General features: G+C 39.0%; 6 protein-coding genes and 3 non-coding genes across 9 annotated transcripts; 6 read left to right on the top strand and 3 right to left on the bottom strand.

The window, feature by feature from the left end:
• Positions 1-3117: 3117 nt before the first annotated feature.
• TRNAL-CAG (transfer RNA leucine (anticodon CAG)) lies at positions 3118-3201 on the top strand. Its single transcript has one exon. It is a non-coding gene; the product is annotated as a tRNA-Leu (tRNA).
• A 224-nt stretch (positions 3202-3425) lies between these two features.
• LOC138859696 (uncharacterized) lies at positions 3426-4546 on the bottom strand. The gene is made up of 5 exons (XM_070115528.1): positions 4426-4546; positions 4252-4315; positions 3975-4073; positions 3652-3814; positions 3426-3514 (listed from the first exon to the last, which is right to left on the bottom strand). The coding sequence occupies exons 1-5, from the start codon at positions 4440-4442 to the stop codon at positions 3495-3497; spliced, it is 363 nt and encodes a 120-aa protein (XP_069971629.1). The 5' UTR covers positions 4443-4546; the 3' UTR covers positions 3426-3494.
• Positions 4547-4814: 268 nt separating this feature from the next.
• On the top strand, positions 4815-5780 carry LOC138859538 (uncharacterized). The gene is made up of 5 exons (XM_070115127.1): positions 4815-4868; positions 5004-5079; positions 5185-5283; positions 5406-5568; positions 5682-5780. Exons 1-5 carry the CDS (start codon positions 4861-4863, stop codon positions 5702-5704), a joined length of 369 nt encoding a protein of 122 aa, XP_069971228.1. The 5' UTR covers positions 4815-4860; the 3' UTR covers positions 5705-5780.
• A 1881-nt stretch (positions 5781-7661) lies between these two features.
• On the top strand, positions 7662-7745 carry TRNAL-CAG (transfer RNA leucine (anticodon CAG)). Its single transcript has one exon. It is a non-coding gene; the product is annotated as a tRNA-Leu (tRNA).
• Positions 7746-7967: 222 nt separating this feature from the next.
• LOC138859689 (uncharacterized) lies at positions 7968-9031 on the bottom strand. The gene is made up of 5 exons (XM_070115509.1): positions 8981-9031; positions 8786-8849; positions 8508-8606; positions 8193-8355; positions 7968-8056 (listed from the first exon to the last, which is right to left on the bottom strand). Exons 1-5 carry the CDS (start codon positions 8986-8988, stop codon positions 8037-8039), a joined length of 354 nt encoding a protein of 117 aa, XP_069971610.1. The 5' UTR covers positions 8989-9031; the 3' UTR covers positions 7968-8036.
• Positions 9032-9383: 352 nt separating this feature from the next.
• LOC138859540 (uncharacterized) lies at positions 9384-10336 on the top strand. Its single transcript, XM_070115129.1, has 5 exons — positions 9384-9423; positions 9559-9634; positions 9740-9838; positions 9961-10123; positions 10237-10336. The coding sequence occupies exons 1-5, from the start codon at positions 9416-9418 to the stop codon at positions 10257-10259; spliced, it is 369 nt and encodes a 122-aa protein (XP_069971230.1). The 5' UTR covers positions 9384-9415; the 3' UTR covers positions 10260-10336.
• A 1826-nt stretch (positions 10337-12162) lies between these two features.
• On the top strand, positions 12163-12246 carry TRNAL-CAG (transfer RNA leucine (anticodon CAG)). Its single transcript has one exon. It is a non-coding gene; the product is annotated as a tRNA-Leu (tRNA).
• Positions 12247-12470: 224 nt separating this feature from the next.
• LOC138859542 (uncharacterized) lies at positions 12471-13591 on the bottom strand. The gene is made up of 5 exons (XM_070115130.1): positions 13471-13591; positions 13297-13360; positions 13019-13117; positions 12696-12858; positions 12471-12559 (listed from the first exon to the last, which is right to left on the bottom strand). The coding sequence occupies exons 1-5, from the start codon at positions 13485-13487 to the stop codon at positions 12540-12542; spliced, it is 363 nt and encodes a 120-aa protein (XP_069971231.1). The 5' UTR covers positions 13488-13591; the 3' UTR covers positions 12471-12539.
• A 268-nt stretch (positions 13592-13859) lies between these two features.
• LOC138859539 (uncharacterized) lies at positions 13860-14765 on the top strand. The gene is made up of 5 exons (XM_070115128.1): positions 13860-13913; positions 14049-14124; positions 14230-14328; positions 14451-14613; positions 14727-14765. Exons 1-5 carry the CDS (start codon positions 13906-13908, stop codon positions 14747-14749), a joined length of 369 nt encoding a protein of 122 aa, XP_069971229.1. The 5' UTR covers positions 13860-13905; the 3' UTR covers positions 14750-14765.
• Positions 14766-15267: the final 502 nt, after the last annotated feature.

Here is a 15267-nt window from a genome sequence, read left to right as displayed (position 1 = left end):
CGTCACGCTCCCCGGCGATCCCTCGCAGATACGTCACTGCGTTGAAGAGCCTACGCGACGACGAGACCATCGTCATCACCCAGGCAGACAAAGGTGGGGGTATTGTTGTTATGGATGACTGACTATATATGTAAAATGAACGATTTACTTTCCGATGCTTCTGTTTACAGGAAAGTGACGAAAGGCGAGGGTAAGATGGAAGCTGCCAGGTTTAAGAAGAAGGCGAGGGACGTACTCCTGCGGTCGGCTAAGGGGAAAGGCTTGCTTCACCTGCTGGAGGAGGCCCCCCGCAACCCGTCCATGAGAGGTCTCCCGAAGGTACACAAGCCAGGTGTGCCGATGAGACCGATCACGTCTGGCATTGGCAGCGCTTCCCATCGCCTGGCGAAGTGTTTGGCGAAACCCCTCTCCGCCGCCATGGGAGTCATCAGTGATTCTCACCTGAAGAACTCTGCGGACCTCATCAGACGTCTGCAGGGTTCTGTATATAAAAATAAAAAACTGGCTAGTTTTGACGTTAAATCCCTTTTTACAAATGTACCCACAGATGGAGCTATCCGGGCAGTCGAGAGGGTCACCGGATCCATGGTAGATGACGAACTTCCACTGCCAAAGCACCACTTCATAAGCCTCGTGAAGTTGTGTGTGGACTTCGGCTTCTTCGAGTTCGCTGGGGATGAGTACCAGCAAATCAGCGGCCTCGCCATGGGGTCCCCTCTGAGCGCTGTCCTGGCCTGCCTCTTCATGGAGACGCTGGAAAGGAACCACTACAGGGATATAATCGGAAGGCACTCAACTTGGCTTCGTTACGTAGATGATGTCCTCGTCATTGTCCCCAGAAGGTCGTGTCTGCACCATACACTGACGCGGCTGAACTCCGTCCACGAGAAAATCCAGTTCACCGTGGAGGATGAAGAGGATCAGAAGTTACCTTTCCTGGACACTCTGATCCATCGGGGTGATGAAGACCTACGTTTTTCTGTATACAGGAAGCCGACTAATAAAGATGATTATATCCATTATTACTCCGCACACAGCAATAGAACTAAATCTGGGGTTGTGATTGGGTTCTTCCTCCGGGCACTGAGGATTTGCAGCCCTGAGTTCCTTGAAAGTGAAGTTACATATGTAATTGATTCTTTCATGAAACATAAATACCCCAAAGGTCTCCTGCTGAACCTCAGAAAGAAGGCGGAGAACATACTTTCAAGATCTAACCCCGTGATATCCTCCAATTTTCTCATATTACCTCCATGTAATCTCTCCCAGGCGATCAGCAAATACTTTGGCAATACTATGAACATCGCCAGCACATCCGGGGAAAAGATACATGACCTAATACGAGAAAAGAAACAACAGAAAAGCAACACCGACAGTGCAGTATACCGCATACCCTGCAGCGGTTGCGATATGGCATACTATGGTGAAACTGGACGTGGCTTCAACACCAGGATCTACGAACATCGCGCCGACGTCCGTCACCATAGAAATTCCAACGCCATGGTGGTTCATGTAGATGAAGCTGGACATCTACCGAACTGGAAAGAAGCTGAAACAATCCATGAAGGATTAAGCAAACACAAAAGGAAGGTCATGGAAGCTGCATACATCGCGACAGAGAAAAACATGAACACCGCATCGGGTAGATTCAAACTATCCAAGGTCGCGGCAGCAATTATACGCACAACAAGCGCGAGGTCACGGTCATCAGGTGATTCATCAGCTCCGATGTAATATAAATATGCTGTGTATTCTCCAAAATGTATGTATTTCTGACGAAGATATAATCGAAACCGGTCAAATACATCTCTTGTATTGTGAAGATATTCGTTCTCATTCATACCTTTCCACATATATATATATATTTATATTTATATTCATACACATAATTCGTTTGTGTGTACACACACACACACACACACACACACACACACACACACACACACACACACACACACATATATATATATATATATATATATATATATATATATATAAATGTATACACACACACACACACACACACACACACACACACACACACACACACACACACATATATATATATATATATATATATATATATATATATATATATATATATATAATGCACATACACGCACACACACACACACACACACACACACACACACATACACACACACACACATATATGTATATATAAATATATATTTATATATACATGTATATATGTATATGTTTTATATATATGTATATACATATATGAGTGTGTGTGTGTGTGCATATATATATATATATATATATATATATATATATATATATATATATATATATATATATATATATATATGTATAGATGCACATGCATAAGTATACACACACACACACACACACACACATATATATGTATATATGCACATATATACATACATACATTCATACATGCATACATAACGTATGCTGCTCGCTGCTACAAAGCCCGACGGAATTATATTTCCTTAGCGGTAGGAAGGCACATCTGTATACATGTCTAAATCATTTTTATATACACCGTATTTAGATAGACAGTTATATATACTTTATATGTATGCACACACAGGATTCGTAAATAATAAATTGCCTTTGGCCTGAATATCGTCTTAAAATACAATCTATCAATGGATGAAATAAGCAGAAAAGAAAGAGGCTTATGTGTGGATATGTGTGTGATGCTCTGCCTGTTGCCAAAGAGCAAAGCTGATAGAGGAGGGAGCTACATGTAATGGTAATGATAATAAGAGTGACACTGGACATTCTCTGGGAAATGATGACAATGAAAGTGATAATGTTGAACATGAAAATGATAGTAAAGGTTGCAATAACTAAAGTTATCACTCCAGTCAATACGGGATGGTTATTATCACCTTTATTATTGTTGAACATTTAATCTTGATTATCCTTGACTTATATTTCCCTAAAATATCCATCAATAATTTTGTAATTACTAATATCGTATCGAATCACATATCTTTCATTATTGTGACTGACATCATTATCAAAATAACGCTATTGTCGTTGTCAGAACCATAACAATTGCATTTTCCTTTCACACATGAATATAAAATTTACAGACACTGTATAGTATATTAATATATAGTCAGGATGGCCGAGCGGTCCAAGGCGCTGCGTTCAGGTCGCAGTCCGGTCTTCCGGGCGTGGGTTCGAATCCCACTCCTGACAAGGATTTTAGAAGGACAGAGAGACAATTGTATGCCATACACTGAAAGTCATCTCGGAAGAGAAGCTGATACTCTCTGTTTAAACACGTAATCGTGGGATACTGACTATCACTCTCTCTGATACTCTTTAGATTATCAAGCGGACTGCCCTTCAATACCCAGCATAAGTTTCTTGATGTGTGCCAAAAAGAGATCCTTGTATAAGGGCCTTTATGAAAATACTAATAATAATCGATAATTTTATTAAGAATTATACAATATTCTCCATAGTAGATAAGGAAATTGGTCTGCTTTTCAGCCGTGGTAGCCATAACCTGAGAAAAAAAAAATCATAAAAAGGGGCCAAGGAGTGCATCAATGAAAAATAAATATAACTGTCTTACTTTTTTCCAGGAAATGCATTATATCATGGCCAAATCCAAGAAGACAGAGCATGCATGGGGCAACCTACCGCCAGAGGGCTTGCAATACTGGTCGACGGTGACGTACTCCTTCTGCTGGACGGTTGTGGTGACGTACTGTGGCACTGTCTCCGTCACGTAGTGGGGCACTGCCTGCGTCTGCGTCACATAGTGGGGCACGGCCTGGGTCTCTGTCACGTACTGGGTGGTGTACTGGATGGAGATATGGTAGAAAATTCTTAACATAACTGGCTTAAATAAAACGTCAAAGAATAAGAGAAATAAAGATGAAGAAATAAAGAAATACGCTTGTGTTTAACTGTTCTGAAGGTGTGAGAAAACTAGACAGGATAAATAGCTGATAGGTACTTACCGCGGTGTGGTACTGTGTCTGGGTTTGGTATCGGGTCACAGTCACATACTGGGGCACTGACTGCGTCTTGGTCACGTGCCTGACCTCAGGAGGGCACGGCTGAAGAGGAAAATAATCATTGAAATTCCAAAAGGAACTGACACTGACATCTATGAATCCAACGATGAACTACTTCGCAGTCTAGGCAGGCCTTTGTCTGGAGATTGCAAAAGGAAATGAAATGGGACTTTCTTTTATGAAATGTATATCGAAAAAGTAAGCAATTAATTATGCTAACCTTTGCGTAGCCATACTGCGCCTCAGCGACCGCTGCTGCCAGGAGGATAGTTGCGAGAACAATACTGCCAAGAGAAGAAACGAAAACGTTTTTCATTATGTCATTTCAGTATTGATCGTAAGATATGTAAAGATGAACTGATGCAATTATATCATAATTTTTCAGGCGACGAACCGAATCATGTTGGTCATGTAGAAGTGACGCTGTTGCCGGAACGAAGCACTGCTGAGCGCTGCTGAGTCGGCCTGCCGTCGACGGCCTTTTATACTTGCATTTTCTCCTTCGTGGCCTTCCCGCCCACTCGACACGGGCGTCGCATGAGAGAATTCGAGAACTGGATTTATAGCTTATACTTTTATTATAGACATCATGCGCAAAAGAGCAACGGATGCTGAGAATACATATATATCTGACTGGTAGACCATATATGGATAACAGTGTGCGTTCTATTATAAAATAAAGGAAATATAGTTAGGGCCCGCAGTCGTAGGCCTGAGTGGATTCCACGAAGGTCAGGAGAGAAACGCCGGGCCTATATAAAGGCCGCCATCACTCCACGACTCACACTTCCCTGCTAACTCCAGAAGGAACACTTAAGAGCACTTCAACATGCATTTGTGAGTTTCGATTCACCTTTCTTTACTATGGAAGAAAGAAGACACTTTTCATGATATAAGAAGAGATTTTTTTTCGCTACTGTACAATACATCACTTTCAATATACTTGATTCTTCACGTTCTTTTTCTCCCCAGCTCTTTCCTGACGGCGGCCCTGATGGTGGCAGTGGTGGTGGCGGTTCCTGAGGCCCAGTACGGTTATCAGGCCCCTGTGAGTCACACCTCTAGAAATGTCTGAATATCGAGAATGCAAATCTTGCCCAATATACTTTCTGACGCAGAATACGAGATAAATCCCCTGTGTTCTCGCCCCCAGAAGTGCCAGCCTGAGATCCAGTACGTGACCCGCACAGAGACCGTGCCCGAGTACGTAACCACAACCCACTACCAGACGCACACGCAGTACCAGACGCAGGTAAGCTCTCACTCTGTTCCATGTTCTTTCAAATGCTCTATTCCAATGCTTTGGGCCGGCATTTAATATATCGCATTTAAGTTTTATCTATTGGGATGTAACATAAGGCATTCCCATTGCAGTACCAGCCACGCTACGTCACCCAAACGCAGCAGGTGCCACACTACGTCACCCGAACGCAGACGGTGCCCGAGTACATCACCCAGACGGTGCCCCAGTACGTCACCAGGACGCAGTACCAGAAGCAGCACGTCACCGTCACCAAGCCATGCCCGAGCTCAGGAGGCAAGTGAACCAAAACGCATTGTATATTTTCGTCGCAGAACAATATTCAAGAAATGTATTGCTCTATTTAGTCTTCTTGTGTGCATATTATTCACTGTTTTCTACTCTCACAGGTTACGGAGGACATCACGGTTAAGGAATCCCTGGGAATCTTCGTGGTTTTTGGCCAGGCACCGACATTCATAATTTCTTAAATAAAGTTTTTAAACATACCATGATCTATTTCATTCCCTAATGAGACAACATAATGGGCTGGGCGTTGCAAGGATTTCAGAGAAAGATAACCAATATGTCTTTCTTTCTCTTTCCTCTTCGGTATACCAATAAGGATGATATTACTAATGATATTATTAATGAATATGTATATTTGTACACACATACATATACATATATATGTGTGTATATGTGTATGTATGTATACGTATATATTTATATAAGTTTATACTTAAAGAATATATATATGTATATATATAAATATAAATTTGCATACATATACATATATTCTTAGATATATACATGCACACACACAAACATACACATATATGTTTATATATGTACAAATATATACATAAAACACACACAAACACATATATATGCATATATATACATATATATACATATATATACATATATATATATACACACACATATATACTTATATACATGTATGTATATGTGCATATATATGTATATATGCATATATATATGCATATATGCATATATATGTATATATATGTATATATGCATATATGTGTATATATGCATATATGTATGTGTATTTGCATATATATATATATATATATATATATATATATATATATATATATATATAAATGAATATATATGAACACACTCATATATATATATACATATATATATATATATATATATATATATATATATATATATATGTGTGTGTGTGTGTGTGTGTGTGTGTGTGTGTGTGTGTGTGTGTGTGTGTGTGTGTGTATACTTATGCATGTGCATCTATATATGTATATATATATATACATACATACATATATATATATATATATATATATATATATATATATATATATCTATGTATATATATATATATGCACACACACACACACACACACACACACACACACACACACACACACACACACACACATATATATATATATATATTTATATATACATGTATATATGTATATATGTTTTATATATATGTATATACATATATGTATGTGTGTGTGTGTGTGCATATATATATATATATATATATATATATATATATATATATATATATGTATGTATATATATACATATATAGATGCACATGCATAAGTATACACACACACACACACACACACACACACACACTCACACATATATATGTATATATGCACATATATACATACATACATTCATACATGCATACATAACGTATGCTGCTCGCTGCTACAAAGCCCGACGGAATTATATTTCCTTAGCGGTAGGAAGGCACATCTGTATACATGTCTCAATCATTTTTATATACACCGGATTTAGATAGACAGTTATATATACTTTATATGTATGCACACACAGGATTCGTAAATAATGATGTGCCTTTGGCCTGAATATCGTCTTAAAATACGATCTATCAATGGATGAAATAAGCAGAAAAGAAAGAGGCTTATGTGTGGATATGTGAGTGATGCTCTGCCTGTTGCCAAAGAGCAAAGCTGATAGAGGAGGGAGCTACATGTAATGGTAATGATAATAAGAGTGACACTGGACATTCTCTGGGAAATGATGACAATGAAAGTGATAATGTTGAACATGAAAATGATAGTAAAGGTAGCAATAACTAAAGTTATCACTCCAGTCAATACGGGATGGTTATTATCACCTTTATTATTGTTGAACATTTAATCTTGATTATCCTTGACTTATATTTCCCTAAAATATCCATCAATAATTTTGTAATTACTAATATCGTATCGAATCACATATCTTTCATTATTGTGACTGACATCATTATCAAAATAACGCTATTGTCGTTGTCAGAACCATAACAATTGCATTTTCCTTTCACACATGAATATAAAATTTACAGACACTGTATAGTATATTAATATATAGTCAGGATGGCCGAGCGGTCCAAGGCGCTGCGTTCAGGTCGCAGTCCGGTCTTCCGGGCGTGGGTTCGAATCCCACTCCTGACAAGGATTTTAGAAGGACAGAGAGACAATTGTATGCCATACACTGAAAGTCATCTCGGAAGAGAAGCTGATACTCTGTTTAAACACGTAATCGTGGGATACTGACTATCACTCTCTCTGATACTCTTTAGATTATCAAGCGGACTGCCCTTCAATACCCAGCATAAGTTTCTTGATGTGTGCCAAAAAGAGATCCTTGTATAAGGGCCTTTATGAAAATACTAATAATAATCGATAATTTTATTAAGAATTATACAATATTCTCCATAGTAGATAAGGAAATTGGTCTGCTTTTCAGCCGTGGTAGCCATAACCTGAGAAAAAAAAATCATAAAAAGGGGCCAAGGAGTGCATCAATGAAAAATAAATATAACTGTCTTACTTTTTTCCAGGAAATGCATTATATCATGGCCAAATCCAAGAAGACAGAGCATGCATGGGGCAACCTACCGCCGGAGGGCTTGCAATACTGGTCGACGGTGACGTACTCCTTCTGCTGGACGGTTGTGGTGACGTACTGTGGCACTGTCTCCGTCACGTAGTGGGGCACTGCCTGCGTCTGCGTCACATAGTGGGGCACGGCCTGGGTCTCTGTCACGTATTGGGTGGTGTACTGGATGGAGATGGTAGAAAATTCTTTACATAACTGGCTTAAATAAAATGTCAAAGAATAAGAGAAATAAAGATGTAGAAATAAAGAAATACGTTTGTTTTACTGTTCTGAAGGTGTGAGAAAACTAGACAGGATAGTTGATAGGTACTTACCGCGGTGTGGTACTGTGTCTGGGTTTGGTATCGGGTCACAGTCACATACTGGGGCACTGACTGCGTCTTGGTCACGTGCCTGACCTCAGGAGGGCACGGCTGAAGAGGAAAAATAATCTTAGAAATTTCAAAAGGAATTGACAATGACATCTATGAATCCAACGATGAACTACTTCGCAGTCAAGACAGGCCTTTGTCTGGAGATTGCAAAAGGAAATGAAATGGGACTTTCTTTTATGAAATATATACCGAGAGAGTAAGCAATTAATCATGCTAACCTTTGCGTAGCCATACTGCGCCTCAGCGACCGCTGCTGCCAGGAGGAGCGTTGCGAGAACAGCACTGGCATGGAGAAGGAAAACTTTTACAATATCATTTCAGTTTATATAATAAGATATGTACAGATGAAAAGATGCACTTGTGTTATCATTATTTTTTTTTTCGGGCAAATATAAAAGTTTCAGGCGACGAACCGAATCATGTTGGAGATGTAGAAATGACGCTGTTGCCGGAACGAAGCACTGCTGAGCGCTGCTGAGTCGGCCTGCCGTCGACGGCCTTTTATACTTGCATTTTCTCCTTCGTGGCCTTCCCGCCTACTCGACACGGTCGCCGCATGAGAGAATTTGAGAACTGGATTTATAGCTTATACTTTTATTATAGACATCATGCGCAAAAGAGCAACGGATGCTGAGAATACATATATATCTGACTGGTAGACCATATATGGATAACAGTGTGCGTTCTATTATAAAATAAAGGAAATATAGTTAGGGCCCGCAGTCGTAGGCCTGAGTGGATTCCACGAAGGTCAGGAGAGAAACGCCGGGCCTATATAAAGGCCGCCATCACTCCACGACTCACACTTCCCTGCTAACTCCAGAAGGAGCACTTAAGAGCACTTCAACATGCATTTGTGAGTTTCGATTCACCTTTCTTTACTATGGAAGAAAGAAGACACTTTTCATGATATAAGAAGAGATTTTTTTTCGCTACTGTACAATACATCACTTTCAATATACTTGATTCTTCACGTTCTTTTTCTCCCCAGCTCTTTCCTGACGGCGGCCCTGATGGCGGCAGTGGTGGCGGCGGCTCCTGAGGCCCAGTACGGTTATCAGGCCCCTGTGAGTCACACCTCTAGAAATGTCTGAATATCGAGAATGCAAATCTTGCCCAATATACTTTCTGACGCAGAATACGAGATAAATCCCCTGTGTTCTCGCCCCCAGAAGTGCCAGCCTGAGATCCAGTACGTGACCCGCACAGAAACCGTGCCCGAGTACGTAACCACAACCCACTACCAGACGCACACGCAGTACCAGACGCAGGTAAGCTCTCACTCTGTTCCATGTTCTTTCAAATGCTCTATTCCAATGCTTTGGGCCGGCATTTAATATATCGCATTTAAGTTTTATCTATTGCGATGTAACATAAGGCATTCCCATTGCAGTACCAGCCACGCTACGTCACCCAAACGCAGCAGGTACCACACTACGTCACCCGAACGCAGACGGTGCCCGAGTACATCACCCAGACGGTGCCCCAGTACGTCACCAGGACGCAGTACCAGAAGCAGCACGTCACCGTCACCAAGCCATGCCCGAGCTCAGGAGGCAAGTGAACCAAAACGCATTGTATATTTTCGTCGCAGAACAATATTCAAGAAATGTATTGCTCTATTTAGTCTTCTTGTGTGCATATTATTCACTGTTTTCTACTCTCACAGGTTACGGAGGACATCACGGTTAAGGAATCCCTGGGAATCTTCGTGGTTTTTGGCCAGGCACCGACATTCATCATTTCTTAAATAAAGTTTTTAAACATAATATGATCTATTTCATTCCCTAACGAGACAACATAATGGGCTGGGCGTTGCGAGGATTTCAGAGAAAGATAACCAATATGTCTTTCTATTTTCTCTTCGGTATACCAATAAGGATGATATTACTAATGATATTATTAATGAATATGTATATTTGTACACACATACATATACATATATATGTGTGTATATTTGTATGTATGTATACGTATATATTTATATAAGTTTATACTTAAAGAATATATATATGTATATATATAAATATAAATTTGCATACATATACATATATTCTTAGATATATACATGCACACACAAACATACACATATATGTTTATATATGTACAAATATATACATAAAACACACACAAACACATATATGCATATATATACATATATATACATATATATATATACACACACATATATAATTATATACATGTATGTATATGTGCATATATATGTATATATGCATATATATATATGCATATATGCATATATATGTATATATATGTATATATGCATATATGTGTATATATGCATATATGTATGTGTATATGCATATATATATATATATATATATATATATATATATATAAATGAATATATATGAACACACTCATATATATATATATATATATATATATATATATATATATATATATATATATATATGTGTGTGTGTGTGTGTGTGTGTGTGTGTGTGTGTGTGTGTGTGTGTGTGTATACTTATGCATGTGCATCTATATATGTATATATATATATACATATATATATATATATATATATATATATATATATATATATATATATATGCACACACACACACACACACACACACACACACACACACACACACACACACACACACATATATATATATATATATATTTATATATACATGTATATATGTATATATGTTTTATATATATGAATATACATATATGTATGTGTGTGTGTGTGTGCATATATATATATATATATATATATATATATATATATATATATATATATATATATATGTATGTATATATATACATATATAGATGCACATGCATAAGTATACACACACACACACACACACACACACTCACACATATATATGTATATATGCACATATATACATACATACATTCATACATGCATACATAACGTATGCTGCTCGCTGGTACAAAGCCCGACGGAATTATATTTCCTTAGCGGTAGGAAGGCACATCTGTATACATGTCTCAATCATTTTTATATACACCGGATTTAGATAGACAGTTATATATACTTTATATGTATGCACACACAGGATTCGTAAATAATGATGTGCCTTTGGCCTGAATATCGTCTTAAAATACGATCTATCAATGGATGAAATAAGCAGAAAAGAAAGAGGCTTATGTGTGGATATGTGAGTGATGCTCTGCCTGTTGCCAAAGAGCAAAGCTGATAGAGGAGGGAGCTACATGTAATGGTAATGATAATAAGAGTGACACTGGACATTCTCTGGGAAATGATGACAATGAAAGTGATAATGTTGAACATGAAAATGATAGTAAAGGTTGCAATAACTAAAGTTATCACTCCAGTCAATACGGGATGGTTATTATCACCTTTATTATTGTTGAACATTTAATCTTGATTATCCTTGACTTATATTTCCCTAAAATATCCATCAATAATTTTGTAATTACTAATATCGTATCGAATCACATATCTTTCATTATTGTGACTGACATCATTATCAAAATAACGCTATTGTCGTTGTCAGAACCATAACAATTGCATTTTCCTTTCACACATGAATATAAAATTTACAGACACTGTATAGTATATTAATATATAGTCAGGATGGCCGAGCGGTCCAAGGCGCTGCGTTCAGGTCGCAGTCCGGTCTTCCGGGCGTGGGTTCGAATCCCACTCCTGACAAGGATTTTAGAAGGACAGAGAGACAATTGTATGCCATACACTGAAAGTCATCTCGGAAGAGAAGCTGATACTCTCTGTTTAAACACGTAATCGTGGGATACTGACTATCACTCTCTCTGATACTCTTTAGATTATCAAGCGGACTGCCCTTCAATACCCAGCATAAGTTTCTTGATGTGTGCCAAAAAGAGATCCTTGTATAAGGGCCTTTATGAAAATACTAATAATAATCGATAATTTTATTAAGAATTATACAATATTCTCCATAGTAGATAAGGAAATTGGTCTGCTTTTCAGCCGTGGTAGCCATAACCTGAGAAAAAAAAATCATAAAAAGGGGCCAAGGAGTGCATCAATGAAAAATAAATATAACTGTCTTACTTTTTTCCAGGAAATGCATTATATCATGGCCAAATCCAAGAAGACAGAGCATGCATGGGGCAACCTACCGCCGGAGGGCTTGCAATACTGGTCGACGGTGACGTACTCCTTCTGCTGGACGGTTGTGGTGACGTACTGTGGCACTGTCTCCGTCACGTAGTGGGGCACTGCCTGCGTCTGCGTCACATAGTGGGGCACGGCCTGGGTCTCTGTCACGTACTGGGTGGTGTACTGGATGGAGAGATGGTAGAAAATTCTTAACATAACTGGCTTAAATAAAACGTCAAAGAATAAGAGAAATAAAGATGATGAAATAAAGAAATACGTTTGTGTTTAACTGTTCTGAAGGTGTGAGAAAACTAGACAGGATAAATAGCTGATAGGTACTTACCGCGGTGTGGTACTGTGTCTGGGTTTGGTATCGGGTCACAGTCACATACTGGGGCACTGACTGCGTCTTGGTCACGTGCCTGACCTCAGGAGGGCACGGCTGAAAAGGAAAAATAATCTTAGAAATTTCAAAAGAAATTGACAATGACATCTATGAATCCAACGATGAACTACTTCGCAGTCTAGGCAGGCCTTTGTCTGGAGATTGCAAAAGGAAATGAAATGGGACTTTCTTTTATGAAATGTATATCGAAAAAGTAAGCAATTAATTATGCTAACCTTTGCGTAGCCATACTGCGCCTCAGCGACCGCTGCTGCCAGGAGGATAGTTGCGAGAACAATACTGCCAAGAGAAGAAACGAAAACGTTTTTCATTATGTCATTTCAGTATTGATCGTAAGATATGTAAAGATGAACTGATGCAATTATATCATAATTTTTCAGGCGACGAACCGAATCATGTTGGTCATGTAGAAGTGACGCTGTTGCCGGAACGAAGCACTGCTGAGCGCTGCTGAGTCGGCCTGCCGTCGACGGCCTTTTATACTTGCATTTTCTCCTTCGTGGCCTTCCCGCCCACTCGACACGGGCGTCGCATGAGAGAATTCGAGAACTGGATTTATAGCTTATACTTTTATTATAGACATCATGCGCAAAAGAGCAACGGATGCTGAGAATACATATATATCTGACTGGTAGACCATATATGGATAACAGTGTGCGTTCTATTATAAAATAAAGGAAATATAGTTAGGGCCCGCAGTCGTAGGCCTGAGTGGATTCCACGAAGGTCAGGAGAGAAACGCCGGGCCTATATAAAGGCCGCCATCACTCCACGACTCACACTTCCCTGCTAACTCCAGAAGGAACACTTAAGAGCACTTCAACATGCATTTGTGAGTTTCGATTCACCTTTCTTTACTATGGAAGAAAGAAGACACTTTTCATGATATAAGAAGAGATTTTTTTTCGCTACTGTACAATACATCACTTTCAATATACTTGATTCTTCACGTTCTTTTTCTCCCCAGCTCTTTCCTGACGGCGGCCCTGATGGTGGCAGTGGTGGTGGCGGTTCCTGAGGCCCAGTACGGTTATCAGGCCCCTGTGAGTCACACCTCTAGAAATGTCTGAATATCGAGAATGCAAATCTTGCCCAATATACTTTCTGACGCAGAATACGAGATAAATCCCCTGTGTTCTCGCCCCCAGAAGTGCCAGCCTGAGATCCAGTACGTGACCCGCACAGAGACCGTGCCCGAGTACGTAACCACAACCCACTACCAGACGCACACGCAGTACCAGACGCAGGTAAGCTCTCACTCTGTTCCATGTTCTTTCAAATGCTCTATTCCAATGCTTTGGGCCGGCATTTAATATATCGCATTTAAGTTTTATCTATTGGGATGTAACATAAGGCATTCCCATTGCAGTACCAGCCACGCTACGTCACCCAAACGCAGCAGGTGCCACACTACGTCACCCGAACGCAGACGGTGCCCGAGTACATCACCCAGACGGTGCCCCAGTACGTCACCAGGACGCAGTACCAGAAGCAGCACGTCACCGTCACCAAGCCATGCCCGAGCTCAGGAGGCAAGTGAACCAAAACGCATTGTATATTTTCGTCGCAGAACAATATTCAAGAAATGTATTGCTCTATTTAGTCTTCTTGTGTGCATATTATTCACTGTTTTCTACTCTCACAGGTTACGGAGGACATCACGGTTAAGGAATCCCTGGGAATCGTGGTTTTTGGCCAGGCACCGATATTCATAATTTCTTAAATAAAGTTTTTAAACATACCATGATCTATTTCATTCCCTAATGAGACAACATAATGGGCTGGGCGTTGCGAGGATTTCAGAGAAAGATAACCAATATGTCTTTCTTTCTATTTTCTCTTTGGTATACCAATAAGGATGATATTACTAATGATATTATTAATAAACATGTATATTTGTGCACACATACATATACATATATATGTGTGTATATTTGTATGTATGTATACATATATGTTTATATAAGTTTATACTTAATATATATATGTATATATATACATATATGAATATAAATTTGCATACATATATACATACATATTCTTAGATATATATATGCACACACACACACACACACACACACACACACACACACACACACAAACATACACATATATGTTTATATATGTACAAATATATATATAAAACACACACAAACACATACATATATATGCATATATATATATAT

This window comes from Penaeus vannamei, chromosome 37 (assembly GCF_042767895.1).
Source record: "Penaeus vannamei isolate JL-2024 chromosome 37, ASM4276789v1, whole genome shotgun sequence".
In the NCBI taxonomy this organism is placed as follows: Eukaryota; Metazoa; Arthropoda; class Malacostraca; order Decapoda; family Penaeidae; genus Penaeus; species Penaeus vannamei.
This window is presented reverse-complemented; position numbering and strand designations above follow the sequence as displayed.